Source organism: Pan troglodytes, chromosome 1 (genome assembly GCF_028858775.2).
Source record: "Pan troglodytes isolate AG18354 chromosome 1, NHGRI_mPanTro3-v2.0_pri, whole genome shotgun sequence".
NCBI classification, from domain to species: Eukaryota; Metazoa; Chordata; class Mammalia; order Primates; family Hominidae; genus Pan; species Pan troglodytes.
Window position 1 is genome coordinate 2,611,529 of NC_072398.2, and position 27,742 is coordinate 2,639,270.

Consider the following 27,742-nt stretch of genomic DNA (forward strand, 5'->3'; position numbering starts at 1 on the left):
GGGGCCCACCTGCCCTTCTTCTCCCCATTCCCCTAGGGCCACAGCCCTCACTGTCCCCATGCCCTTCCCCATGGACCATGCCATGGTTCCCCCAAGGACCATGCCCTTCCCCATGGGGACAGTGAGGGCTGTGGGCCTAGGGGAATGGGGGAGAAGATGGGCAGGGTCCCCCATTCTAGGCATTCTGGCCAGGCGGGCAGCAGAGCTTGTGGCTAAAGGCCCTGGGTCTGGTACTGGGACGGTATCCGGGGCCAGATAAGAGAGTCCAGCCTGGAGCCAATCTCTCAGAGGTCACAGGATGGAAAGACAGAGGACCCCGGGGGAGGTGGGATGGGAATAAGCCCATGGGCTGTGCCACGTCGGAAATGCACCCCAATGGAGCTGATTGTCTGGGGAGGACAATAGATGGGGTGGGGCTCAAAACACCAGCTCACCTGGGACTTCTCAGCAGAGGGAGTCAGCCCATCCCCAAGATTCTACGTGGCTTTCCGGGGACTCTGCTTCCAGTTGGCTTGGACAGCACAGTGGGCAGAGGGTGATCGGGGGACTGACCTGGGGCAGGCAGGATAGTTGGGGAGAACGGCCAGGTGTCCCGAGTTCCATCTGCTGCAGTGTCTGGGAGGAGGCTGAGGGCTGACAGCCAATGGCTCCGATAGCCAGGTGAGGCAGGAGGTGGGGCCAGGAGGCTGTCCTGGAAGCCTGTGGGGCCCTCGGTCACCCACGCTGCCCCTGGCATCTCTCGAGCAGGCAAGGCAGGCATGAGAACAGATCCGGAGAGTCTCACTCAGGGGTTCTGACAGGACCAGGGTCAAAGCAGACCCAGGTTGGCTGGAGAGACGTTCACAGTTTTTGGGTTGGACAGGATGGCGGAAATCAGGGAACAAGCAGGGTGTGTGGCTCAGGTGCAGGGAGAGGCAGGTGGGCTCCAGGTGGTCAGACCCTGCGAGGACCTTGGGAGTGTCAGGTGGGATGGGCCCCGGGTGCACCAGGCAGGTCTCAGGCCAGGCACCCAAACCCCAGCAGGGTGATGCGGTCACTCCCTGAGAGACTCCCGTCCGGGCGCGGCCACCCACCCTGGGCAGCAGCAGTCCCATCTCAGAGCTGACGTTTCTCAGCTCCAGCAGAAAACACCACCTCCAGTCCAGGAGGGGCAGCCCCATTGTGCAGCCTGACCATCCCCCACACCAGGGGCCCCTCCTGGGAGTCTGCCCCACAGGGCCCTTGTCCTCCCTTCCCTGTGGCTTCTCCCGAGCTGAGACCTGGGATGGATGGGGACAGAGCCAGTCCTTTCTGGGGGTGGACTCCTGGACCGGGATGGCTCCAGGCCCTGCGCAGGTCCTCAGCTCTGTCGGATGCCTTCCAGTGAGACAGAGCTGCCCCCTGTCAATGCCCTGGAGGTGAAGGTAAGAGCTTGTCCCTGATGCTTGGGGAGCTGGTCCAGGGATGGGGACTCAGCGGGTGTTCGGTGAGGCATAGGAGGCAGCGGGCCTGGGTGGTGGTGGGTGGGAGGGAGCAACATACTGTCACTGGGAGGGGCAGCTGTCCCTGTTGGACCTGACCCCAAGTCTCTGTTTCTCTGGCAGTTTGCCGAAATTTCAAAGTGAGAACAACAGTCGTGGCCTGGGGGTGGCTGCCCGCTTGTGTCAGGATACCACCTAGAGGCTGTGACCTGACCTAAGACTGGTGTGTCTGTGGCCTGAGGATGGCACATCCCAGGGTCACAAGGCCAGCCCACTGGCGCTCATTTGCTCAGAGGGTCTCAGCCCCCAGGGTCTGCCCTTCCCTGGCTCCTTCCAGCTGGGTCCCACTAGGGCTCCAGAACCCAGGACCCAGCATCCATGGGCCACTCCGGGAAGCATGGCGGCTCCACTAACTCCAACAATCCTCATTTGACAGCAAATATGACAGGACATGAGACACATGGAAAAGTGGCTGAAGATGCTGGGAGAATGGCAGAAATATAGGATGAGCAAGAAGGTAATGTGGGGAGGGAGAGGCCTGCAGAACCACTGTCTGCAGAATCAGGGGGACAGGCACCCTTGGCTGTGGGCTGGCACCATCTGCCTCTTAGAGAGCGGGTAGCACCCTGTCCTCACTCAGATGACAGCAGGCCTGGTCGCCAGCTTTGCTGCCCATTCGTGCACTCGTCACCTTGCTGGGAGGGAATCTGATGCCAGGGCTGGGGCCACCCTAGATCAGGGCTAGGGAAGCCTCCTGGTGAAGGAACAGGTGCAGATCAGAGTTCAGACTCTGAGTGCTGACCCACTCTTTCAGCCCTGGGAGGAGAGACCCTGTCCCAGCTTGACCTCACCTGTATTGAGGAATCATGGGGCCAAAACCAGAGACTTCCAGAATCCTTGGGCTCTGGTCCTTGCTGAGGTCACCCTGTGGCCTGTGTCACCAGATCAGTTGTCTGCCAGAGTGTACAAAGGCATTCTCCTGAAGGTCCGGGGCTGGATGTGGTCAGTCCTGCTAAACATTGAGGAAACCAAGCCTGAGAACGCTGGGAAATACGAGGTATACTCAGCCAGAGCACAACAAACAGGCCAGGCTGCGTCAGGAGCCCAGGTCTCCAGATGGAGAGAACATCGAGCCCAGCTTATCGGGGGGGCTGGGGTGGTCAGAGGCATATCCTGGGCAGACGGTGACATAGGCACCCCAAATGAGCTCAGCTCTGGTGACCCTCCCTGGCTTCAGAAACAAGCCAAAAAGCAGCTTTCTGCAGAAGGAAACCTTCCTTTTTTCCCTCCTTCCAGAAGTGCTGACTGTGGGCTGACTGCCATCTGGGGCAGGGGTCCTTCCATCTGTTCTGAGGCTGCTTCTTCCTCCTGGCCATGCCCTACAGGTCATGAAAGAAAAGGGCAAGAGGTCCTCTGAACCTATCCACCAGATTGACCTGGACGTGAGCCGGACACTGAGGAATCACATAATATTTAGGAAATGATATGGCATCAGGTAAGCCTATGGGGGCCACAAGGTCCCAGCGGAGATGAAGTGAACCAGAGGGATGGAGACTTACCCAGAGCAAAAACCAGGTTCACCCAGGAGGGATGACGGAGCTGCCAAGGGCTCTCCTGGCCCAGGGAGGAGCCTGCACAATGCACTGAGCACCTCCCAGGTTCCAAGCCCTGGGCCAGGCTAGAACATGTGGGGCCAGAACCCAGGAGGATCCTGAGGAGACAGAAGGCAGCAAACAAAATCATGCACAATGGTGAAAAGTGCTCTCCCTGACCCATGGGGACCCATGGTATGGACCCACGGGTGGGGGGCAGCAGGATGGAGGGCTGGTGAACCTCCTCTGGCAACACCGACAGCACCCAATGCTGGGGGTCGGGGGCCCCGGGGCCCCAGAGACTCCTCTGGCAACACCGACAGCACCCAATGCTGGGGGCAGGGGCATTTGGAGCCCCGGAGACTCTCATCCACAGCTGGTAGAAATGTGACATGACACAGCCACTTTGGAAGCCAGTTGGGCAGTCGCTTGCAAAGCTCAGTGGACTCAAACCACACATCCCCGAAGTGTCACAGACATTGAACCAACTGATTTGAAAACTGACATCCACATTGTAGAAAGTAAAAAGTTCCTTTTCAAAGTTTCCCTTCTTGTTAAAGAATAAATCATAAGTGTTAGAAATAACAGTTTCCTTTAAAGACTAATTTCCTTCAAGCCTCCTTGCTTTGTGCTGATAACTCTTTGTTAAGCCCTATTCTACATAGCTGTTAGATATAAAGGAATAAGTACATTCTATGTCCTCGTACTTTAATCAGGATTATCTGTGCTGGACGTGCTCACAGGCAGGTCCCAGCTCGAAGCCTGTGCCCCTTCCTTATTTGGGAATGTTATTACTTTTCTAAGTCTTTTCATAAGCAGCTTCCTCTTTTCCTTTGTTCTCCATTGCTTTCAGCTATTTAGAGACATTTTAAATTATTAGCCAGTCAGATTTAGTTTAGATTGTATGGCCCAGCTCCAGCCAATGGAGACAGGACACAGTAGCAGGGACAAGCTGCATAAAGGATAAAAATTGCTTCCCTCTTTTATTCAGGTGTGCTCTCGCCATTGTTCCATCTGTGAGGAGCACCCTTTCTGCAGAAGGTAAAATTGCCTTGCTGAGAAAACTTTTTGTCTAAATGCTGATGTTTCTTTGTGGTACTAAGGATCAAGCATTCTGTTTCTAAATAAACATTTTACTTAACACACATGAAACATGCATGCCACATTCACTGCTTGATTCATCGTCACTCACACACAGAGGCCATGGGGACAACCTTCAACATGGGAATGGGGAGAGGATGGGTGGCCCTCCCTTCAAAGGAAAAAAGACTCAGTGAGAAAAGTGAATGAGCCAGTGATGCCCACATGAACGTCAGTGGATCTTAGTTGCATTTTGCTAAGGGAAAGAAACCAGACCCAACAAGCTACCTCTGTAGGGTTCCAATTAATAGGCCATTCTGGAAAAGGCCAAATCACAGGGACAGAAAACACGTTGGGATGGCCAAGGGCTGATGGACCGGGAAGAGGTTGGCTACATAGGGGACACCCTGGAGACTTGGAGGATGAAGGAATCGCTCCAGGAGGGGCTGGAGTGGTGACCAGGAGACTCTGCACATTGGTTTAGAACCATGGAGGTACTGTATACCCCAAAGACTGAACTGGTGGGTGTGCAAACTGAAAAAATAAAAATCAGAGTGTGATCAGTCAACTCACTATACAACTGGGATATCTGCATTTCACAGATGTGGATTTTACTGAAACTTTTTTTTTTTTTTTTTTTGAGATGGAGTCTTCCTCTGTCACCCAGGCTGGAGTGCAGTGGCACGATCTCGGCTCACTGTAAGCTCCGCCTCCCAGGTTCACACCATTCTCCTGCCTCAGCCTCCTGTGTAGCTGGGACTACAGGCGCCCACCACTGCGCCTGGCTAATTTTTTGTATTTTTAGTAGAGACGGGGTTTCACCGTGGTCTCGATCTCCTGACCTCGTGATCCACCTGCCTCGGCCTCCCAAAGTGCTGGGATTACAGGTGTGAGCCACCGCGCCTGGCCTGAAACATTTCTTAAACAACCAAGGCCCTGAAGAGCTTGTGACTTATCTGGTGAATCATCTGAACCTGAAACTGGATTTGTTGTTAGGGTTTGTGGGCAAAGTGAAACTAAAAGCGTCTGCACAAAACAAACGAAAGCCCCTTTTATCTCTTTCCTAGGCAGCAGGAATTATTCTACAACCTCCTGGCATATTTGGCATATAACCCCATGAGTATTCCCAGGCAGTGACGTTTCTAGGCCATATTCCCACATTCGTGGGCGTGGGTGTCTGGTAGGGGCATCGTTGTTTCTTTCAAAGTCAGTATTTGTGACCCATCAGGATATAGTAGATAAGACTCCAGCTCACTGTTGGCATAAATCTCCAAGCAAGGGAGGTGGTCTCAAGGGGTCAAACTGAGACAAAGGAGTCAGGGCCCCAACTACTAGTGTCACCTGGGCCTGACCACCACTTTTCATAACAAGAAATGACACCCTCCTCCTGGGGCTGCCCCAAAGCCCAGGAGCTTGGCAGTGTCACATGCAGGACAGTGCTCTCAGTAAACATTTTGGACAAGTTGCTGAAGTGCCTGATGGACATGGCTGTTGTCAGGAAACAAATTTGCATCCTGAGGAAGCCTCTTCTTCAGAGGACGCCTCCCCAGTCACCTCTGCCCTCTCCGATGACATGAGTCCTCCCAGATGACCTCAGCCCTCCAGGAGATGTCCTTCCATGGTGACTCTGGATCTTGCAGGAGGTGGGCTACCGCAGGGACCTGAGCCACGCTGCTGCCTTGTTTCTCCTTTATGGGCCTGGGGAGGCTGCATTCTGGGCACTGGCCCAGCTGTTGGCTGGTGAGAGGCACTCCCCACAGGGTAGGTGAACAGCTGCCCCCCGACCTCATGCAGCCAGACCCGGGGACGGCCACCCTAGCCAGATGATCTTGACTTTCAGCAAAGTTACCTTCCTTGTGTCACCAGCTTGTTGGGAGCCTTTAGGATGTCTCTGCTGAAGGTCCCACAGGAGACCATGGATGAACGGGGACCCCCAGACCCTGAGTCAGATGCCTTTCATCTCCATCAGCAGAGGGCATCTCATCCTCACCGTGGCCGCCCTCTATGTCCTGGAGCCACGCTTTCCAGCTCGAATTCTATGCAGCTGACTCTCCCCTCCCTGAGAGTCCTCCTGGCCTCCAGCTGGCCAGGCTCCAGCTGCCCTTGGTCCCCACAGGTGGGCTGACAAAGCCCAGATGGCAGCATCTCCCCATCCCGTGTCCCCTGGCCTGACCCCACTTCCAAGAGACAACCAGGGGGCCCAGCACCCACCTTGTTCTTTCCACTCTCTGTTGTGGCCTCAAAGTCAGGCCTGCCCTCCTGGCACCCTGGCCCAGGAGGCCTCCCGGAGCACCTCCAGCCAGGCTCCAGGGGATGTTCCCACCCCTTCTCCCCAGGGCCAAGGCCACCTGGTGAGGTCACAGATGGGAGGGTGGGAGGCCTCGGGGTTCGGGGGCCTCTGCAGCTGCCCAGTTCTTCCAGCTGACAGCTCCACATCTTGGGAGCAGGCTCTGGTTTCATGATGGGCTGGGGGCGTCTCAGGATTCTACAGCCCAAATAGCACGAGGGTCCAGGGGCTCCAAGACCACCAGGAACAGGTGGTACCCACGTCATAACCCAAGACCACGAGGCACCCTGTGTGTTTATGGTCCCCTCGGCTCTTTCCCAGAGGCCCTGCATCCCGTAGGGCTGGCGGAGTGGGGAGCTAGAGACCCCCGTGGGGCTGATGAGAGGCTGAGTCCCAGCCAGGGCCTGACCCGGGATGTGGGGTTCTCCATGCGTTTGGAGTTGGGTTTCCTTTCCCGCCCTGGAGGAGACAGAGGCACAGGCACTGGGGCGCACCTCCTGCAGAGCAAGGCTGAGGGCAGCGTGTCTGCCGGGAGTACGGGAAGGGGAAGGTGTCGTGTGGAGCCCTGGACACCATCCTGTATTCTGCACTTGGGGAAGGGTCTTCAGAGGACCCTGGAAGAGGGAGGTTTGGTTTTTAGAGTAGCCCAGGGGGCCCTGAGCACTTCTGTTCCTCCCATCGCGACAAGGAAGGGCCATGTGCGCAGGGTTCCTCATTAGGCTGGCTGCTCCAGAGCTTGATGGATGGGGTAAGGAGGCCCAGGGAGACCCTGGCTCAGGGACCTTCTTTGCCCTGCAGTGCCCTGCTCCCCGAGCCCAGGGGTCCGGCTCACCCCCAGCCCACAGGAGGCACAGACGGGGCTCTGTAGGACACACAAGCAAGGCCTCGTGCCCAAGAAGGGTCATCCCACGGCAGAGGTTGGGGCTCAGGCCCAGCCTCATGGGAAGACTGGGGCAGAACCCAACTTGGGAGAGCTCAGAAGCCTCAAGCCCTGGGGAGGTCCCTCTCTCCAGAAGCCATATCCCACTGAAATGAGTGCCCCTCATGAGGAGCTGCAAGACCCTGTCTGACCCAGCCTCCTGAAAGGGTCAGATGACCCTCATGGGGAGGGTCACTGACTCTGGGGACTGAAGTCCCAGTGGGCCCAGCTCGAGCCACCAGCCCCCAGCCTTGAAGGGCCAGGTCCTCCAGATCTGCTGTCCCCATAGATCTCTCTCAGGCTCAACCTGCACCTGTGGGACGTGTATTTGGTAGAAGGGGAACAGGTGTTGATGCCGATGGCATGCACTGCCTTTAAGGTTTAATGGAGTAAGTCCACGTGTGCCCAATGGCACTGGGGAGCACTGGGGTCAAACTCGGACTGGCCTGAGGGCAGCTTCCTCACACTGTCCCCATGATCCTCTGCTCTGGCCCAAGGGGAGGTCTGGCTGGGTGGGCTGGGCAGGGCACAGTGACACCAAGTCCACCCCCGACATGTTCCAGATGAAAGTCGGGAGTGTGGTGAGCACTTCCCTGCCCAGGCCACCCCCAGCCACAGCCTCCTATGCACATCTGGACCCCTGGGGTGGCCACAAAAGGATCTGGCACCTCCCAGTGGGAGACGGTTGAGGTGGCAATGAGGTATGGGCTCTGACCCTTCCAGGGAACTCTCCTGGCCTGATGCCCACCCTATCCCTAGAGGGCCTCATGAAGACATCCAGGTCTGGCCCATGGGCAGTTTTGGGGGCCGGTTCTCCCATACCAAGGCCCTGGATGAAGATGCAGCTCTCGGGCATCCTTGGGCCTCTATGAGGAAGCTAACAAGGAAGAATGGGGACCTGCCACCCCCAGATGGGCTTCCATACCAGGTCCCCTCCTGAGTCACCCTCTGGGGCAGTCAATAGTGGGGGAGCGCCCGGGACCCCCAAGCCTACTACCTGGGCCTTCCTCTTGTGCCTTTTCTTCCTCCTTTTCCTCCTGGACTCTAAGAAAGACAATAGGCCCCCGGTCCTCAGGGCAGGTGCTCAGTGCATGTGCACTGCACATGCTGTGCACACAGGAGGGGGATGTGGGCAAGACCTCTCCAACAAGCCCCCTCCCACTTTCCACGGTGTCCTGCCCCCCCCCCAACAGGGCCCTTGACGGCACCGGAGGAGCCAGACCCATTTGTGGGACCCCCCACCCCTCCCTGCAAGCACTGACAGCCTCAGAGAGCAGCAGAGGCCCCTCACTCCTGAACATCCCTCCAAGGGTGCCAGGACAACAAGCCTTGAGCCAGGGAGACAAGGGAATCGGTGTCCCTGACCCCCAGAGCATTCAGGGCAAGGGCACAGGTGGGACCCGTGGCCCAGAGCCAGAGCCAAGAGTTCAGCCAGGTGTGGGAATGGTCAGTCCTGGCATGGACCGGGCAGCCCAGGAGGGCAGAGGGGGCCCCATATCTGGGCCCTCTTACCCACGGTAGAGACAGGTCCCCAAGTGAGGTAGCAAGGGGGCTGGGTGACAGCCAAGGCCCCTCCCACCTGAGTTCTGACTGGGGATCATATACCAGGCCCAACAGCCCTGGGATGAGGGCATGGGGCAGGAAGCCCCCAGCCAGCCTGAACCCTGGGGGGCAGTCCCAGGAGCCACCTGCTGTGCCCCGACAGCTTCCCTACCCCAGGTGACACACACCCCTCCCTCTGGGATCAGCAGCCTGCAGGTGTGTCCTCAGTGTCAGTCCCCAGGGGCCACCGAGAGACCCTGAGGACTCCGGAGACCCAGGCAGGTGGGGCCCGGCCCAGAAAGGACTCTTTGGGCCCACTGGAGGTGCTGCCTGATCACGTCTGTTTTTCTTTCAGCCAAACCCAAGCAAGGGTCCTCAGCAGCCAGGGCTGTGCTGGCTTCATGTGGCAGGAAGGCCCTCTGCAAGGGGGATGGGCAGGCGCCCCCTGGCCCACCAGCCTGGTTCCAGCGGCCCATTTGGTCTGCTTCCCCACCATGGGTTCCTTGTCCTGTCACACCTGTCCTGGTGGGGCTTCCATGTGGCCAAGGCCCAGGGGCGTGAGGGGGCTTCTGGGGAGCCCAGGGCAGCAGGCCATTCTCTGGGGGACCCAGGACTTACGGTGTGCCCAGCCTGGCCTTGGCTCAAGGAGGACCTCGGGGTTCCTGGAGGTACCTGCAGCGGAACTCCATGTCCCAACTCCCAATGGACTTGGATGTGGGGGGCCCTTGGTTCCATAATAATTTCAAACAGAGCTGCTGAGCTCATGTCCCTTCTGAATGTGTCCTGGACAGCCCTGGGACCATGGGGCAGGCTTAGCCCAGGAAGCCCATGGGGACCCCCATATCAGGCCCTGCCTAGGCCCATCAGGACTAAGAGGGAAGTTGGGAGATACCCCCACAGCAGCATGGGCACCTGCATCTGGCCCCCTTGGTGGCCAATGACGGGCATGCCTAGAAGGAGCCAGGGTGGCACCCCACCAGCTGCCCCGCAATCCCAGACACCTTGGAAAATGCTGTTCAATGAGGAAGCCGGTCCCGTCAAGGCCATGAGAGAGAAAGGTGAGCATGGCATCCCTGCAGCCCAGCCAGCCAGTAGCATGCCCTGGGTCCTTGGTCCCAACCTGTGGAACAGTGTCCCCCTCCCAGGGCACAATTCGCAGGCCAAGAGGGGCCTGGCCTAGACCCCAGCCCTGGGAAGAGCGGGGAACCAGGGGTGTGGTGGGCTCCCAGCTGCAGTCAGCATGGCCATGCAGGGGGCCCTGGTACCACGGAGCTCTGCACTGTCACAATTCACCTCGCGGGGGCCGGCGAGATCCCGAAGCCTTGCAGCAACTGCTGCAGCCACAGCAGGCGCCACCACCACGTGCCTTCCAGCCGCCAGTGCAGGGTTTCCCGACAGCAGGGTGTCCTGCAGCCCTCGCCTCAGCGGCTCAGATGCTGAAGGTATCTGTGGTTCATGTTTCTAGTGCTCCCACCAAAGAGAATCACTACGGAGGATGCTCTTGGTCCTGAGGTGAGCAAAACAGCACGCCCTGTGAATGGAGCCGGCTTCTTTCCTGGCCACCATGCTTGCTGGATGGGCCCATGGAGCAAGTGGCCTTGAGACGGGCATGGGAACAGAAGAGGCTCAGCATCCTGCACGTGCCCTTACCGAGGCTCACCAGGCTGACACCACTGCTGAGCGCCCCTCCGTGGATGAGACACTTGCACCCAATCTCTGGGTTGGCACCATTTCCCAGGAGGACCAGCTGGCCACCTGCTGGCAGGCTAATCACACTGCGGAGGGGGCTGAGATTGGCTTTCACTGCACCAAGCCACAATGTGGACATGGATTTGCCAGCCCTGCAGTGCACACAGCACTGCTTCTGACCAGGACACCCCATTCACAGCTGGGGATGTGCAGCATTGCGCTCCCACCTCAGGGCCTTGGCTCTGCCACCTCGACTTGGAATGTTCTCAGCTCCCTCCAGGCTTCTAGAAGCATCTGGGACACAGCTCATGGCTGGATAAGCACCCGAGGCCCCACAACCCAAACAAGCTTCCCATCCTCATTTTATTTTTTGTCAAACTTATGAAAATTTATTAAGATATGACTTACATCCCTGGTAAGTGCACAGCTTAAAAGATATTCACAGATGGAACACACCAGCCCTAGATCACAAAGCCAACCATGCCCAGCCCCTCCCAGCACCCCCAGCCCTGAAACCAGTGTTCTGACTTCTGACGGCACCACGAGCCTGCCTTTTGTACTTTACACTCATGGAAACATAACCACCTTCATGTTTTAAAATAAATGTTTACTTTTGAAATGACTTTAGATACACAGAAAAATTGAAAGGCACTATAGTGTACTCCTACACCTTCCATCCAGCTGCCCTTAATAATGACATTTTGCATTACCATGGCACGTTAGTCCAAACTAAGAAATTTAGGCCGGGTGGGCTGGGCGCGGTGGCTCACGCCTGTAATCCCAGCACTTTGGGAGGCCGAGGCGGGCGGATCACAAGGTTAGATCAAGACCATCCTGGCTAACACGGTGAAACCTCGTCTCTACTAAAAATACAAAAATTAGCCGGGCGTGGTGGCAGGCGCCTGTAGTCCCAGCTACTCAAGAGGCTGAGGCAGGAGAATCGCTTGAACCCGGGAGGCAGAGGTTGCAGTGAGCCAATATCGTACCACTGCATTCCAGCCTGGGCGAGAATGAGACTCCGTCTCAAAAAACAAAACAAAACAAAACAAAACCCCCAAAAACAAAAAAGAAAATTAGGCTGGGTGTGGTGGCTCACACCTGTAATTCCAGCAATTCGAGAGGTCAAGGCAGGAGGTTCAGGTTCACTTGAGGCCAGGAGTTTGCGACTAGCCTGGGCGACATAGGTAGACTGTCTCTGGAGGAAAGTAAAAAACATTAGCCAGGCATGGTGGCGTGTGCCTATAGTCCCATCTAGTCAGGAGGCCCAGGCGGGAGGATTGCACATGCCTGTAGTCCCAGCTACTCGGGAGGCTGAGGCAGGAGAATCGCTTGAACCCGGAGGTCGGAGGTTGCAGTGAGCCGAGATCTCGCCACTGCACTCCAGCCTGGGCGACAGAGCAAGACTCCGTCCTAAAACAAAAAAAAGTTACAGTGCAAAGTACTAGTTGTGATGTCATGATGCCTGCAACTTTGAAATAGTTTAACGACAATACGTGCATACATAGCTACAGGTGGGGAGAGAGTGACGAGCAGAAATGGCAAAGTGCTAGGTTGTCTGATTTAGGCGGAGGTATACAGGTGTTCACTGCACTGTTTTCAACTGTTCCGTATGCGTTAAAATGATCGTAATACAATGTTAGAGGGGGAAAAAAACCCCGCCTGTCTTCTGCGCAGTCGCCATGGGCACGAGCCGCACGCGGAGCCTTACGACTACCTTCAGGTCCCACACACGCCACTCCAGCCGTCCCTCCAGACTCCATCTGCGCATGCTCATGCCCCATCGCGCCCGCCCCGCCCCTCGGGCGTACGTGTGCGCGCAGGGCGCAGGCGCGCGGGTCCCGGCAGCCCGTGAGACGCCCGCTGCTGGACGCGGGTAGCCGTCTGAGGTGCCGGAGCTGCGGGAGGATGGAGCCGCTGAAGGTGGAAAAGTTCGCAACCGCCAACAGGGGAAACGGGCTGCGCGCCGTGACCCCGCTGCGCCCCGGAGAGCTGCTCTTCCGCTCGGATCCCTTGGCGTACACGGTGTGCAAGGGCAGTCGTGGCGTGGTCTGCGACCGCTGCCTTCTCGGGTGCGTATGGAGCGCCCTCGCCCACCTGAGTCGCGAGCTGTGTGGGGTGCTGGGGGGGGCGTCGGGCGGGCGGCAGCCGCGGGACTCCGGCTGGATGGGGCTGCACAGGCAGCTTGGCGGTGCTGCCCCTGACGCGCGTGTGCCCGGGGGCGGGTCGCTGCTGACAGGCCCCGCCCGGACACCCCCCTAGGTTGCCGCAGCGAGGTTGGGGAGGGGGCCCAGGCTCAGCCACTGCCCCCCAACCTGGGCTGCGGTGGAAATGGGAAAGCCATTGGGCAGACTTAAGGGGGAAGCGTCGTGCCGGGGGTAATTTTGCTGGGAAACGAAAAGTCTGTGTGCTGGACAGTCTTCCTTGGTGCGGCTGTGGAAATCACAGGTGGCGGGCGTGGGGCTGGGTGGGAGCTGGGATGAGTATAAATCAGGCTCCCCCGCAGAGGCCCCGCCGGTAAAGCATCAGGCTTGCAGGAGGTGGAAGAATCTTGATGTTTACAGTGCACCTCTGTGGTCTGGGTTGTGTGTGGCCTGGGGATACGAAGATGAACGGGACCGCCTCAAGGAGCTGATCAAGTGAGAGAGAGAATTACAGTGTACCAGAGGGGCTGGAATAGAGGGGCAATTAATGTGCTGTGGGAGCATCAGACACGGGTCCCCCGTGTGCTGTGCCATTTAATGGCTGTGCAGGCATGTCTAACTCTTAACCACCATTCTAGATGCAGGGATTCACGTGAAGGTGTTTTGGAAGCCTGGACGCGCTGTGCAGGTGTAAAGTGCTATGTGAAAGCAATTTATGGAAATGTGTAACATACATGAATAATAGGAACTGCATTCAGTCAACAAATATTATTGAGCTTCTGTGTGCGAGGAAGAAGAGTTCTATTTTGAGATGAGTGCGATGATTTTGTGCATGGCCGCTTTTCAGACCTGCCAGTCTGAGATTTAGGTGGGTGGAGGTGGGACGGTAAGTGCAAAACTCGTATCTGTAATTTGACCATTGTTCTTACTTTGTTCTCATTTGATTCATAATTCAGGAATATGACTTTGCATTTTAGAGCTACCAAATAATAATTTTGTCTGTTGCTTTCTGAAGTAATGATAACAGCGAAAACATCTGTTCGGGAGAGAGCAGCATCTTGAAGTTTTTGTAAACTGTGTGGTTGAAAACAATTCGTTCCTTTCAAGATAGTTCTTGGAACAGAAAAGTTTTGGAATGAATAAATGGTGACAAATTGGCAATTGAATCATTAGAGCTGAAGTTGAGTCTTGTGACACACGGAATTGTGCATTTCCAAAATTAGCTACACAAACCCTTTGTGGGTGGGATGCTTGTTGATTTACCATACTATTTCGTTAGTCTCATTCATTTTTCCTGTTTGCAGTAACTGTGGGGATTTAAGCAAAAAAGGAATTTAATGAAAGAGTTTTGGGGGAGTTCTCAGTGTTGCTTTAAAGTCTGCCAAGACTTGACTGGGCATCGGCTGAAACCAAGTTAGGATTGCACTGCAAAAGTAGTTGGGGCTGGGATCTGGGGTGTATATCACTTCTGTCGCCTGATAATATTGGATTCTGCAGTAGATACCACGAACACCATAGACACTGGACCCTGGTGCTGCTGCTGCTGCTGCTCCTTGGGAAACTCACTGTTGCTGGAGAATGATTCTCTCAACCATTCTTCTTTGTGATACTGGCTTTTATTCAAAGTCCTCAGTGAGTGTCTTGGATTGGCTAAACTTAGGTCACTGCCTGCACCCCTAGCTGCGAGGGAGGTTGAGACGGTATTTAGCCTTTTTGGCTTTTAAGATAGAAGGCAGGCTCACTCTACTTCCCACCGATAGTTATCCAGTGGGGAAATCAGCAAACATAAACATAGAAAAAGGGATATAAGTAAATGCTAAGCATCTAAACAAAACAAGCTAAACAGATTCTTCATAATGACTGACAAATACTTACTAGTATTTTACACAGACACAAAATATTTGCACTTACTTTGGATTGCCAGGATACACAGTTCACTTGTGTTGTGGTAGTAGTTGCTCTGTTTGAACACTCCCATTTCAGTGGTTATAGTGTTCCAAAGAGCCTGGTTGGGAATCACTGCAACCTGAAAATAGTGTTAGGGAAATGTTAGTGCATTGTTTGATGCAGTTTTCTGCCACTGTTGAATGCCTGTCCTTGAGGGATAAGTTTCTGTATTATTTGTCATCTTGTAAGTAAAATTTGTTTCTCTTTATTCACTGTCCATTGTGAAGTCTTTAAGAATAGTGCATCTTTCAATTTTTGTAGCCCCAGTGTCTAACACATAGTAAGCCCTTAGTATGAATGTCTGGCAGAATTTTCCTCCTAACTGTCCCTGTCCTTCTGCTGCCTTCCATCTGAATTAAGTATGGAATGAAAATGTTAGTTTGTAGCAATTAACAGTTACATGGGAAAGGAAAAATCAAAATAGAATTAAAAAAACAGATATTGATGATAATTACAGTCATGCACTGCATAACGACATTTTGGTCAGCGAAAGACCAGATACATGACAGTGGCCCTGTATGATTATATCATTTTTTAACTGTACTTTTTCTGTGTTTAGGTACATTTAGATACACAAATACTTACCATTGTTTTATAGTTACCTACAGTATTCAGTACAGTAACATGCGGTACAGGTTTATAGCCTCAGAGCAGTAGGCAGTACAGACAATACCTGCTAGCCTAGGTGTGTAGCAGGCTGTATGCACAGTCTAGGTTTGTGCGAGGATACACCATGATGTTCCTACAACAATGAAATCACCTCATGATGTCCTTAAGGGATGCACAACTCTACTTCCTTAGGCTCCAGAAATAATGGTTACCAAGTTTTACATGATTTCCTTTGCTCCAGAGCTGTTTTGATTAGTAGCTTTAGTTCTGTATACTTGTTTTTGTTAATGGAGAAAGGTGAACCTGCTTCATGGCTTATCTTACCTTTTTCCTCTCATTAAGGAATGGCTTCTGGTTTTTCCATGTTGTGCCTGGAAAAGAAAATGAAGTATGTAAGTTGTAGAAAGAGTAAATGGCAATGAAATTATAATCTGAAATCACTTTTTTTTTTTTTTAAGATGGAGTTTTGCTCTTGTTGCCCAGGCTGGAGTGCAATGGTGTGATCTTGGCTCACCGCAACCTCCGCCTCCCAGGTTCAAGCGATTCTCCTGCCTCAGCCTCCTTAATAGCTTGGATTACAGACCACGCCTGGCTAATTTTTGTATTTTTAGTAGAGATGGGGTTTCACCATGTTAGTCAGGCTGGTCTCAAACTCCTGACCTCAGGTGATCTACCCGCCTCAGCCTCCCTAAGTGCTGGGATTACAGGCGTGAGCCGCTATCCCCGGCCTGAAATCACTTATATTGTCCTTCTGCCGTTGCATGCATTTTTAATTTGACGGAGGTAGAACAGGTTGGTTGACAATTGGGTATGAGTTATGTGTATTTCCTGTTTGCTTTGGTGAGTGCAGCACATAAAATTCCATTGTTATGATTGTATTTGTAAACCTTCTCACTCCCTAGTGTAGTGCTCTAAGTCTGATCTTTTTTATATCCCCAGGGCCTACCACATGGGAGATGTTAATCATTCAAGGATTAATATTTTGGGGAACTTGAAGTCGCTGTATGTTTGTCTTTGGTTTTCTCAAGTTCCAAGTTACCTGCAGCTTCCATATCAAGAGTTACTTCTGGCAAACTCTAATGACAGTTTCTTCTGTAGGGTAAAGAGAATAGCTCATCTGGCATTAAGGCTGAGAATGAGGCTTCGTGCCTCCCAGGAGGAAGGAGGATGACTTGGAAGTAGATGTGTCATCCCTTTCAGTCCTGGTGGATTGTGGGAAGCTGGGGGACAGAGGTAGGGAAAACAGATTGTGAGAAATATGTGTTCTGATCTTTCTTGGCTGGCTAAAGTTCTAGGGTTAGGGTGGGGACGTTAAATGGGTTGAGGGGACGGTCAGCAGTAGAAGGCCTTTTGCTCTGCTCGTTATGTGGAATCTTGAGAGGGGATGTTATGCAGGTTAGTGATAGGCCAACACGGGCCTATAGCACAGCAGTGGTAGAAGGAAGTGGCTAGATAGTTGAGTTTGTGGCACCAGGGGATTCTGAAATGCTCTCATACCACTGTGAAGGAGGTGGAGGAGCTTATTGGCCTGGTGGAACAGCTGGCGTCATGACAAAAGACTGTGTGACTATAGACTGAATGTCAGGATCACAGACTCCAGGGATGAGAGCCAGCATGACATCCTAAAAGATGAGATGGGACCAGTTCAGCCATAGGACCTGATTACCTCCTTGCAGCAGAGACCAGTGAGGATCCAGAGAAACAACACAGATCCAAGGTCTTCTTGCCACTATTTCTTCTAGGATGTCCAATAAGACCTTGGAGGGAAATCTACCCGAAAGCAGCCATTTAAACCAGCCCGGGTAAGGAGTTAAACAAAGTCTGAGTATTAACTGGAAGAGATTGAGATATTGTTTGCCAAGTTTTAAATTTCCTGGATATTTATTAGAGTAGATATTCATGAGGAATATTAGATTAATTATAGAAAAAATGGCGCATATTCAGGAGACAGATTAGATCAGTTATAGAAAATAAAGCAGGCTGGGCATGGTGGCTCATGCCTGTAGTCCCAGCACTTTGGGAGGTCGAGGCAGGTGGATCGCTTGAGCCCATAAGTTCAAGATGAGCCTGTGCGACATGGCAAAACCCTGTCTCTACTAAAAATACAAATAATTACCTGGGTGCATGCCTGTAGTCCCAGCTACTCAGAAGGCTGAGGTGGGAGAATCAATTGAGCCCAGGAGGTGGAGGTTGCAGTGAGTGGTGATCACGCCACTGCACTCCAGCCTGGGTGACAGAGTGAGACCCTGTCTCAAAAAAAAAGAAAAAAAAAAAAGGCAGCTGCATTTGAGTTGCAGTGTGAGTAAATGTGACCAGGCAATAAAGGGTAATAACTCACTGCGTTTGGTGAGATGATGGAATCTCTCTTGGCCAAGGACTGAACCTGGGGTGGAGATGGAAGGGAACATCTTCATATATGAGGGTAAGAAGAAGAGGTGCCAGAAAAGGCAACAGCAGTGGTGATTGAAAAGTTTAAGGACCGCTAGGGAAGTGGTTGCTAAGTGACTCAGCCTTAGGAGAGATTGGAAATAGTCTTCTAGGAGAGAAGCATAAATTGCCCCTTGAAATGTAGGATTGTTGAAAAGTGCTGAGGGTCTACTTAAAACTTGTGTTTATTTATTTAAAGTGGGAACAGTTAGTTGGGTCATGTTTCCTTTCTCTCCCAATTGCCAGCTGCTTGGCTATGAGAACTGGATTTACCTAGGATTGCTAGGTTAGCATGATGGACGGAGAGAGAGGACGGAAAGTTGAAGTTGTAGGCAAGGGAGGGTGTAATTGTGGATCATGGTTTCTCAGGTAGGGAATGAGGTCGTCAGGAAGGTGATGGCCAGTGAAATGTGGCCGAATCAATGGATTAGAGGTCCTCATGTGGTCAGAGAAATGGTGAGTGTTCAGATAATGGGTTGACTTGATATGTACATGCTTAGAAGTAGTGTGTGTCTTGATACAACAGGTACGGGGTGTGGCAGAATGTGGCCAAGGTAGGGAGTAAGAAAACATTTTTGGTCAGGAAACCCAAAGGCTGAGGTTAGTTGAATTACCTAAATAATGAAGTTACTAAGAATGTTAGACATTGGCATGAATAGTTTCAGGAAAGGCAGAATTCTCACATTGGCTAAAATAACCCAAGGTTTAAGGGTCAGTGGAGTAGAAGAGGCTAGTGGAGACAGGGAAGCACTTACCTCTGTGAAAATAATGTAAAAAGACATTACTGGGTTTACGGCTGATTTCGTGAAATATGGTTAGCACCAGGCGTAAGTGAATTGCTGCAGTGTTACAGACTCTTCCTTGGAGGCCCTGAAGGTCAAGCAACTAGCAAAATCATTTCAAAGAGCAGAACCTTGAACGATGGCTTGAAGTAGGATTTGCAACTTCCTGGGCAGTGGCTAATGGGTCTAGGATTTGAAATAAGGTGGAAGAATTGATAATAATGTGGTTTGGGAAAGGACTTTATGGATGTGGCTACATTTTTCTTTTTAAGTGGGAGTCATAATTCCTGTTTCTTCTACTGCTTCCTTTTCTTCTGTAACGAGGTTTGGGAAAGGGCTTTATGGCTGAGCCCTGGTGAAAACATTTGGTCCATGTGAATGCCACAGCAGAGGGCGTTCTTAATCAGACAGGATGACCTGCTTTGTGGATAGCAGTAAGTTGTTCTTCAGACAGCCTGGTGCTTGCTCAAAAGGCTCAAGAACAGAGCAACCATGGGGACGGGGATAGAGGCTGGTGCCTGGAACTCAACAATACAGACTTCCCCTCCTGATAGCCATGTGGCTTCTGCTGGTACAGAGTGCCCAGTTTGCTGCCAGTAGTAACTGGTCCTGATTCCCCAAATGGCAACACATCTTCAGGACCAGCCAGCCACCTTGTATCGGGTTATTATGGTAGAACTTTTTGTCATGGAGGAGTCAGTTGGAATATCAATTTTTTTCCTGCACTTGGATTTGTCTTCCCTGTGTGTAATACCACCATCTCTAAGATCCACTGAGAATCTTCGATAGAGCTGTGATATTCCCCACAAGGTTGCCTCTGACCTTCCCAGAAAGAATTGGAGCAATGGGCTAATGCTTGTGGTTTTGACTGTTTATGTTTGCCGATTTCCTCATTGGAAGACTATTGGTGGGATGTAGACCAAGTCTGCCTTCTATCGAAAAAGCCAAAAAGGCTAAATACCTTCTCAGCCTCCCTTGCAGCTAGGGTACAGGCAGTGACCTAAGTTCGGTCAATCTAAGATGCTCTCTGAGGACTTTGAATAAAAGCCAGTATCACAAGGAAGAATGGTTGAGAGAATCACTCTCCAGCAACCACCAGTTTCCCAAGGAGCAGCAGCAGCAGCAGGGCCCAGTGTCTGTGGTAATGGTGGTACGTAGTGCAGAATCCAGCATTATCAGGCAACAGAAGTGATATAGTCCCCAGCCCCAGCCCCTGCTCTTAACATACTCTGGCATTTAAGGCAGCTGGTGTTATAGACCGGTGGTTCTCAGACCTTTTAGTCTCAGGACCCCTTTATCCTTTTACAAATTATCAAAATGGATTTGATAGGGATTTAAAAACCGTTATTGAGAGTGCTGATGATGTTTTGTTTATGTGGGTTTTATCTATTTATATTTATTGCATAAAAATTAAAACTAAGTTTTGAAAATACCTATTTAAACATAAATTTAAGGCAGGGCATGGTGGCTCACACCTGTAATTCCAGCACTTTGGGAGGCCGAGGTGGGCAGATCACATGAGCCCAGGAGTTTGAGACCAGCCTGGCCAACATAGCGAAACCCCGTCTCTACTAAAAATACAAAAATTAGCCAGATGTGGTGGTGCATGCCTGTAATCAAGCTACTTTGGAGGCTGAGGCAGGAGAATCGCTTGCACCTGGGAGGTGGAGGCTGCAGTGAGCTGAGACTGCGCCACTGCACTCCAGCCTGGGTGACACAGTGAGACCCTGCCTCCAAAAAATACCCAACAACAACAAAACAACAATAACAAAAATATATATGTGTGTGTGTGTGTGTATATTTGATAGTTTGGTTCCTTAAAAAATTGTTACATATATGTAAATTTATTACGTTTTAACAATTTTTTAAGGAATCAAACTATATTTTCTTTTTTTGAGATAGAGTCCCGCTTTGTTGCCCAGGCTGGAGTGCAGTGGTACAATCTCGGCTCACTGCAACCTCTGCCTCCTGGGTTCAAGCGATTCTCCTGCCTCAGTCCCCCGAATAGCTGGGACTATAGGCCCGTGTGTATTTTTTAAAACAACGAAAATTTAATGAGAATTGCATTGCTTTACATTTTTTTCATGTCTCTCTAAAGTCTGGCTTAATCAAGTGGTGGCTTACACCTGTAATCCCAGTGCTTTGTTAGGACGAGGTGGGAGGATCATTTGAGGCCAGGAGCTCACAACCACCTTGGGCAACATAGGGAAACTTCATCTTGTTAAAAAAAAAAAAAAACAAATTATCTGGGTGGGATGGTGTGCACCCTTGTAATCACAGTTACTTGGGAGGCTGAGGTGGGAGGATCACTTGAGCCTAGGAGGTCAAGGCTGCAGTGAGCCATGATCGTGCCACTGGACTCCAGCCTGGGGGGTATAAGCATTCAGACCGTAGCGTCTGGTTCATCTTATATTTTTTCTTTTTAAGATAAGCAAGTATATATGTGTGTTCTTTTTTTTTTTTTTTGAGACGGAGTCTTGCTCTGTTGCCCAGGCTAAAGTGCAGTGGTGCGATCTCGGCTCACTGCCAGCTCCGTCTCCCAGGTTCACACCATTCTCCTGCCTCAGCCTCCCGCGTAGCTGGGACTACAGGCACCCGCCACCACGCCTGGCTAATTTTTTTTATTTTTAGTAGAGACAGGGTTTCACCATTAGCCAGGATGGTCTCGATCTCCTGACCTCGTGATCCACCCGCCTCGGCCTCCCAAAGTGCTGGGATTACAGGCGTGAGCCACTGCGCCCGGCCTATATGTGTGTTCTTATTTTCCATTCTTATTTTTGCACTTGCTTCATTATCTTTGTGTCTACTGGCAATCACTCTATTATCAGTTCATGGAGATCTTACTTATTCGTTATAGCTCCATAATGCTCAATTTTATGTATCCACTGTACTTTCTAATTTCCTATGTGTGGATATTTAGGCAATTTCCAGTATTTTGCAATTGTGCATATTGCTCTAATGAATAACCTTGCATGTGTGTATTTTTGTATTGTTGCTGGTGTATCTTCAGGGTAGATTCCTCAAAATGGGATTTCTGGGTCGAGGTGCAAATAACCTATGTGGGGTTGCACCATTTTGCATTCCCACTAATGATGTATGTGAGTACTTGTTTCCCTTAGCTTTGCAGCCTGAGCTTTTGACTTTTTGCTAAGCTTATGGGTGAGAAGTGGGATCTTAGTATAGTTTTAATTTGCATTTAAATTGCATTATGGGTGAAGTTAAACATCTTTTCATGTGTTTAAAGGCCATATTTATATCTTTTTTGTGATTTGTCTGTATTTATCTTTTGCTCATTTTTCTTGTTTTTTCCTTTTCTTTTTTTTTTTTTTTTTCCTCTAGAGACTGGGGTCTCCCTGTGTTGCCCAGGCTGTAATGCAGTGGTTTGATTACAGGTCACTGCAGCCTTGAATTCCTGGGCTCAAGTGATCCTCCCTCCTCAGCCTCCAGAATTTTCTGAGCAGCTGAGACCACAGGCGTGCAACATCATACCCAGCTAATTAAAAGAAAATTTTTTTTTAGAGATGAGATCTCCCTAGGAGGCTATCCTCCCACTCACTTTGAGATTCTTTTGGGGGTTCTCTGATTTGATTTTACATTTAACTGTATATGCTACCATCTGTAGCACCTCGTAGATCAAGTTTCAGATGATTTTCCATTTCTGTCTGGGAGTTCCCCATTATCTCTTACTCAGATGTGATGCTCCCTCTGGTGGACAATGGAGTAAAAAGCATACAAATATTTTTCAGAAAGGCAACTTATTTTTTAGCCACTAAAACACTGTCTCTGAGTGTTCTCCTTCATGAACCCCCTTTCCAAACTGTTCTTAGCCTCTGACATTTGCCATTAACTCTTATTTTGAATTAGACCAAAAAAGGGCAAACAAGTTAAATTTTGTCATAAATATCTATATAAAACTCACTAATGAAATTTACATGGTATAGTGGCTTATTGATGATGACCATGTTTTTCACAATAAGAGTCGAAACCTATGTTTGAAACTAGTAGTTTTACTTGGAGTTGGTATGATCTGGAGGGAAAATTGTGCTTGTTGATCTCCTTACAGTTTATTACTACGAGAAGATTCTGTGTAAATGAGTTTTTCCCCTAGTTTTTGACATAATAATTACTTGTTAGTATAGAAAAAATAAAGGCCACTTGTGGAATAACCTTGTGTTTTATATCTCACTCCACTATTTGAAAAGTGAAAATGGACAGAGCCATTACTAGTTGTTTAAATATAGTACAATCAAGAATGTTTCCTTTTTAAAGTTTACTTGTGGCCAGTTTACTGTTTTACACACGGCCTATTCATGTTTAGTTTTAAACATTTAAAAGCATTTATAACAGTAGGCTAATATTGATCTTTTTGTTTGTTTGTTTGAGACAGAGTCTCACTCTGTCACCCAGGCTGGAGTGCAGTGGTGTGCTCCTGGCTCACTGCAGCCTCAACCTCCTGGCTGAAGTCATCCTCCTGCCTCAGCCTTGAGTGGCTGGGACCACAAGCATGCACCACCGTGCCCGGCTAATTTTTATATTTTTTGTAGAGATGGGGTTTCACCGTGTTGCCCAGCCTGGTCTTGAACTCCTGGGCTCAAGCAATTCACCTGCATCGGCCTCCCAAAGTGCTGGGACTACAGGCATGAGCTACCGCATCTGGCCAATACTGATTTTTAAAATTCATTACTTGGGTTGAGAATTGCAATGTAAGCAAGTCCTCTTTTTGTTGTTCTTATAGCATTTGCAGCAAAAATAAATAAGAGCAACCACAAGGGGATAAGATAGATTGATAGACTGGGCAGATTTGAATATATAAAAGTTAAAAACATCCTTATGTTAATGAACCATCTTATAATGAAAAAAATCAAGAAACTGGCCAGGCGTGGTGGCTCATGCCTGTAATCCCAGCACCTTGGGAGGCTGAGACGGGCAGATCACGAGGTCAAGAGATAGAGACCATCCTGGCCAACATGGTGAAATCTCATCTCTACTAAAAATACAAAATTAGCCGGGCGTGGTGGTGTGCACCTGTAATCCCAACCACTTGGGAGGCTGAGGCAGGAGAATCGCTTGAACCCGGGAGGCAGAGGTTGCGGGGAGTTGAGATCATGCCACTGCACTCCAGCCTGGCGACAGAGTGAGACTCCATATCAAAACAATAACAACAACAACAACAACAACAAATCAAGAAACTGACGAAAATATTTCAACATAAAAAGGAATATTATTATTATTATTATTATTTTTTGAGGTGAAGTCTCACTGTCACCCAGGCTGGAGTACAGTGGCATGATCTGAGCTCACTGCAGCCTTCGCCTCCCAGGTTCAAGCAATTCTGCCACCTAAGCCGCCTACCTCCGCCCTCTGAGTAGCTGGGACCACAGATGCGTGCCACCACCCCCGGCTAATTTTTTTTTTTTATTTGGTATTTTTGGTAGAGATGGGGTTTTGCCATTTACTCAGGCTGGTCTTGATCTCCTGAGCTCAAGTGATCCCCCTGCCTTGGCCTCCCAAAGTGCTGGGATTACAGGCGTGAGTCACTCGCATGGCCAAAAAGTGTATATTTGTAATATGTAAAAATTGTTCATAAACTGATAAGAGAAAGCAACTTACTTCTGAAGTAACTAACTAGTTCTTGGGACTTTTTCCCTCTTTGTGTTTGTCTTTGAACAGCTCTCATCTTTAGATTTCCTTTGAGAAATTCCCTTGTAACTCGTTGGTTCTCAACATTGGCTACACATTGAAAGCACTCAGGGAGATTTAAGAAATGCTGGTGCATGGGTCCTGCCCTCAGAGATTCTCATTTAATTTGTCTGGAGTGTGGCTGGAGCATAGACTTTTTTTTTTTTTTTTTTCTTTGAGACGGAGTCTTGCTCTGTCACCCAGGCTGGAGTGCAGTGGCGTGATCTCGGCTCACAGCAAGCTCCGCCTCCCGAGTTCATGCCATTCTCCTGCCTCAGCCTCCCGAGTAGCTGGGACTACAGGCGCCCGCCACCACGCCTGGCTAATTTTTTGTATTTTTAGTAGAGACGGGGTTTCACCATGTTAGCCAGGATGGTCTCGATCTCCTGACCTCGTGATCCACCCGCCTCGGCCTCCCAAAGTGCTGGGATTACAGGCGTGAGCCACCGCGCCCGGCAGAGCATAGACATTTTTAATACTCCCCAGATTATTATAGAGCAGTCTGGGTTGACAGCTGCTATCTTTCTTTTCCATCTTCACTGACTCCCTGCTTCTCTGTGCCTTTATATCCAAGGGCTAAGGTAAAATTGCCACAGCTGGGATTAGTCCAACTGCTTATAATATCTATAAATAATTCTGCATGTTCAGTTTTAAACTGGACATTGACATTAGCATGTTCTGTTTACATTTAAATAATTGTCATAGGTAGGACAAACAGGAATTATGTTGAATTTTTAATTGGCATGGTTATGATAGATGTTTCTCACAAATGAATTTGAGTATATAAAAATTTAATCCTTGTTAGCATTTTTTAGCTGCTGTGTTTACCTCTTGTTAGAAAGTAGGTGTTAATTGGAAAGATCTATGTTGTACCAATGATCAAGAAACCTTGGGTAGTAGGTAACAGTTTCTCTGGGCAGTTTAATTTTTGAGTTTTTGACTCTAATATTGGATGCTCAGTTTTGGTGGTGAAAACTTAAGCATCTTACAAAAAGACTTACTTAAAATCTATGAATCATTGGTATTTTACACATTTACCTGTGGAATTTAAAAATATCCAGATGTCTGAGCGACATCCTTAAGGGTCCCATAATTGTTTAAAGCTTCGCAGGTAATGCTAATGCATAGCCAGAGTTGAGAACCTTTGGGAAAGGAATAAAAAAAAGTCATGATACCAGTGAAACAAGTGGTAGAGATAACAACTATGGAGGAATAACTAACTGGGAAATGTGCATGCATTGTATAGTAGACCATTACGACTGCAGCGAAGTGCTATTTGTATAGATTACAGATTATAAGTTGGGATAGAGTCCGTAATACAGAAGGCCTTGCTGAGGTTAAGAGATTTTGAACTTTATTTTCTAGGTACAACTGTTGAGGAGCCCATAGAGATTTTTGGGCTGCAGTATGAGGTGCACATGGAAGATTTGTGTAGGAGTCCTGATTTGGGTGAATTTTGTGATGAGGGAGAGAAGTGGAAAGACTGGAGATGAGGATTCGAGTTAGGAGAAAATGTGCGTTATTCTAGATGTGAAGTGATGAAGGCCTGAGCTAGGGGACTGGTAGAGGGCCTGGAACCAAGCATGTTGAGGAGTTCACCCACGTTGTTGACCGATTAAAGGGCAAGGAAGCAGTGAAGGGTGAGTGCTGGGTTTTGAGCTGGAACTATTGGAATAGTGGTGACAGTACTGCTCTGTGGTGAAGGGTGAGTGCTGGGTTTTGAACTATTGGAATAGTGGTGATACTACTGCTCTGTGAAGTCATTGGTGTGAGTGTGATCTCCCAGTAGTAAGTTAGGCAGCAAAAGATAGCATTGCTGAGGATCAAGCTTAAGAGAAAAAGCTTCTCAGGATTGGGAGACCATAGAAGACCTCCATAAATGGGTTAATAGTGCCCCTTTTTGGCCTAGTTTTTACTGCCTGGGTAAGTAGGATAAGTAAGTTAATCTGAGTCTCAGTTTTACCTTTTTGAAATGAAGGTATTGAGTGATTTCTGACATCCTTTTTACGTTTTCTGCAGTTTTAGAAACCATTTATGTATTTGCTACAGCTGCCTCCTCCTACTCCTCTTTCTTTTTATTTATTCATTTTTTCAGAGAGACAAGGTCTCACTATGTTGTCCAGGCTGGCCTCAAACTCCTGGCCTCAAGTGATCCTCCTACCTCAGCCCCCCTCTCCTCCCCCCCAGTAGCTAGGACTACAGACCAATGTGCCTGGCCACCTCCTCCTTTTTTTGTAACAGCTTTATTGAGATATAACTCATATACCATACCATTTGCCTATTTAAAGTGATATAAAGTAACATTAACTTTACCCTTTTATTTATTTAAGTGTACCCTTCGGTGGCATTAAGTACATACTAATACCACCATAATCAACTTTAGAAAATTCTTATCACCCACAAAAGAAACAATGTACCTTAAGGCTGTCTTCCACTGTAATTAAACAGAGGAAAACATAAGGATTAAACCCTTGAATTGAGGCTTTACCATGTACCTGCCTTGTGAATTTACAGGGCCAGTTAGAACTCCCTTCCAGTTCAAACCGGCTCCTTGCAGTGCTGACCCACGAGGTGGCAGTGTGGGAACACTAGGAAGGAAAAGGGCTGGAGGAATCCACCTCTATATTTAGAAACAGGCTGTACACAGTTAACATCTATTTGTAGTAGTACATGTAGTTGTTATCCAGGCATCCTCAGAGGATCATAGATTGAAAGTCTCCTAGCTGAAGATTTTGCTAATGCAGAGTAGTGTCCTTACTTGTTGGTCATGTTTCCTAGTCATCTAAATCTGTGTTAACCTTCTTGCCTGGTTTCTATCATTTGTTAAATAGTGACTCTTTCGTCATTTAAATGACTCTTGCTGTGTCTGGGAATCGTCTGTCTAGTCTTTCAGCCATTTTTTGTTTCTCACTTACCTTTTTGCCCCAGTACTTTCTTGGGTCCCTTTCTACCCTATCCATCATTTGTCCTTTTTCCTCCTAGTCAGGAGCCATTGGCGTTCTCTGAGATACCGGTTCTTAGCTTTAGCTGCACACTGGAATCACCTGGGGAGCTTGGAAAAATCCTGGTGCCTAGGCTACACTCAGTACTGATCGAATCAGAGCCTTTGGAGGTGGGACGCAGGCATCATTATTTTTTAATCTCTAATTACCTACTAAATATTTTTCTGTCATCATCTTTTATTCAGTCTGAAAAACATGGACTAATTTAACTAGATTAAATAAAAATATAGATTTTAAATATTATAGATTAGATTTATAATATTTCAGTTGGATGCTATCCACTCAAGCGATGTATGAGTCTCAACTTTTTCTCTTGAATTGCCTATTAACTGTTTTTTTATTCTTACTTGGAAGTGTCACTTATATTGCTTTCTTTCTTCTGTTCCTACTGCCACCATCCTAGAACAGGCTCTAGCTTTAGTTCCTGCCGTCCAGCCAGGGAGCACATCGGTAGTTGAACAGAGTTGCGTTCAGACATGATTACAGAGTGGTCTTGTTTTCGTTTTGATCCATCACGGTCACAGAGTGGCCTTGTCTGAGGTCCGTGTTCTGCGAAGTTGTGTATGTTCAACAGAAGGACACCAGT

At 49.6% G+C, this 27,742-nt stretch overlaps 1 protein-coding gene and 1 pseudogene across 5 annotated transcripts in view; both read left to right on the plus strand.

Annotated features, from left to right (window-relative positions):
* The first annotated feature begins 1,541 nt into the window (after nucleotides 1–1,541).
* On the plus strand, nucleotides 1,542–9,696 carry LOC112208344 (TBC1 domain family member 3B-like; annotated as a pseudogene).
* Nucleotides 9,697–12,317: 2,621 nt separating this feature from the next.
* The window catches only part of SMYD3 (SET and MYND domain containing 3), a 757,166-nt gene continuing 741,741 nt past the window's right edge, over nucleotides 12,318–27,742 (plus strand). Inside the window, exon 1 of one of the 5 annotated variants that reach the window (XM_514316.9) lies at nucleotides 12,318–12,638. In XM_514316.9, the coding sequence (XP_514316.4) occupies nucleotides 12,475–12,638 (164 nt within the window). In that variant the 5' untranslated portion in view covers nucleotides 12,318–12,474. Of the gene's footprint in view, nucleotides 12,639–12,841; nucleotides 12,994–13,100; nucleotides 13,206–27,742 lie in introns of those variants that run through there. The other 4 variants (XM_054661013.2, XM_063809354.1, XM_054661012.2 and 1 more) reach the window with 4 other exon arrangements.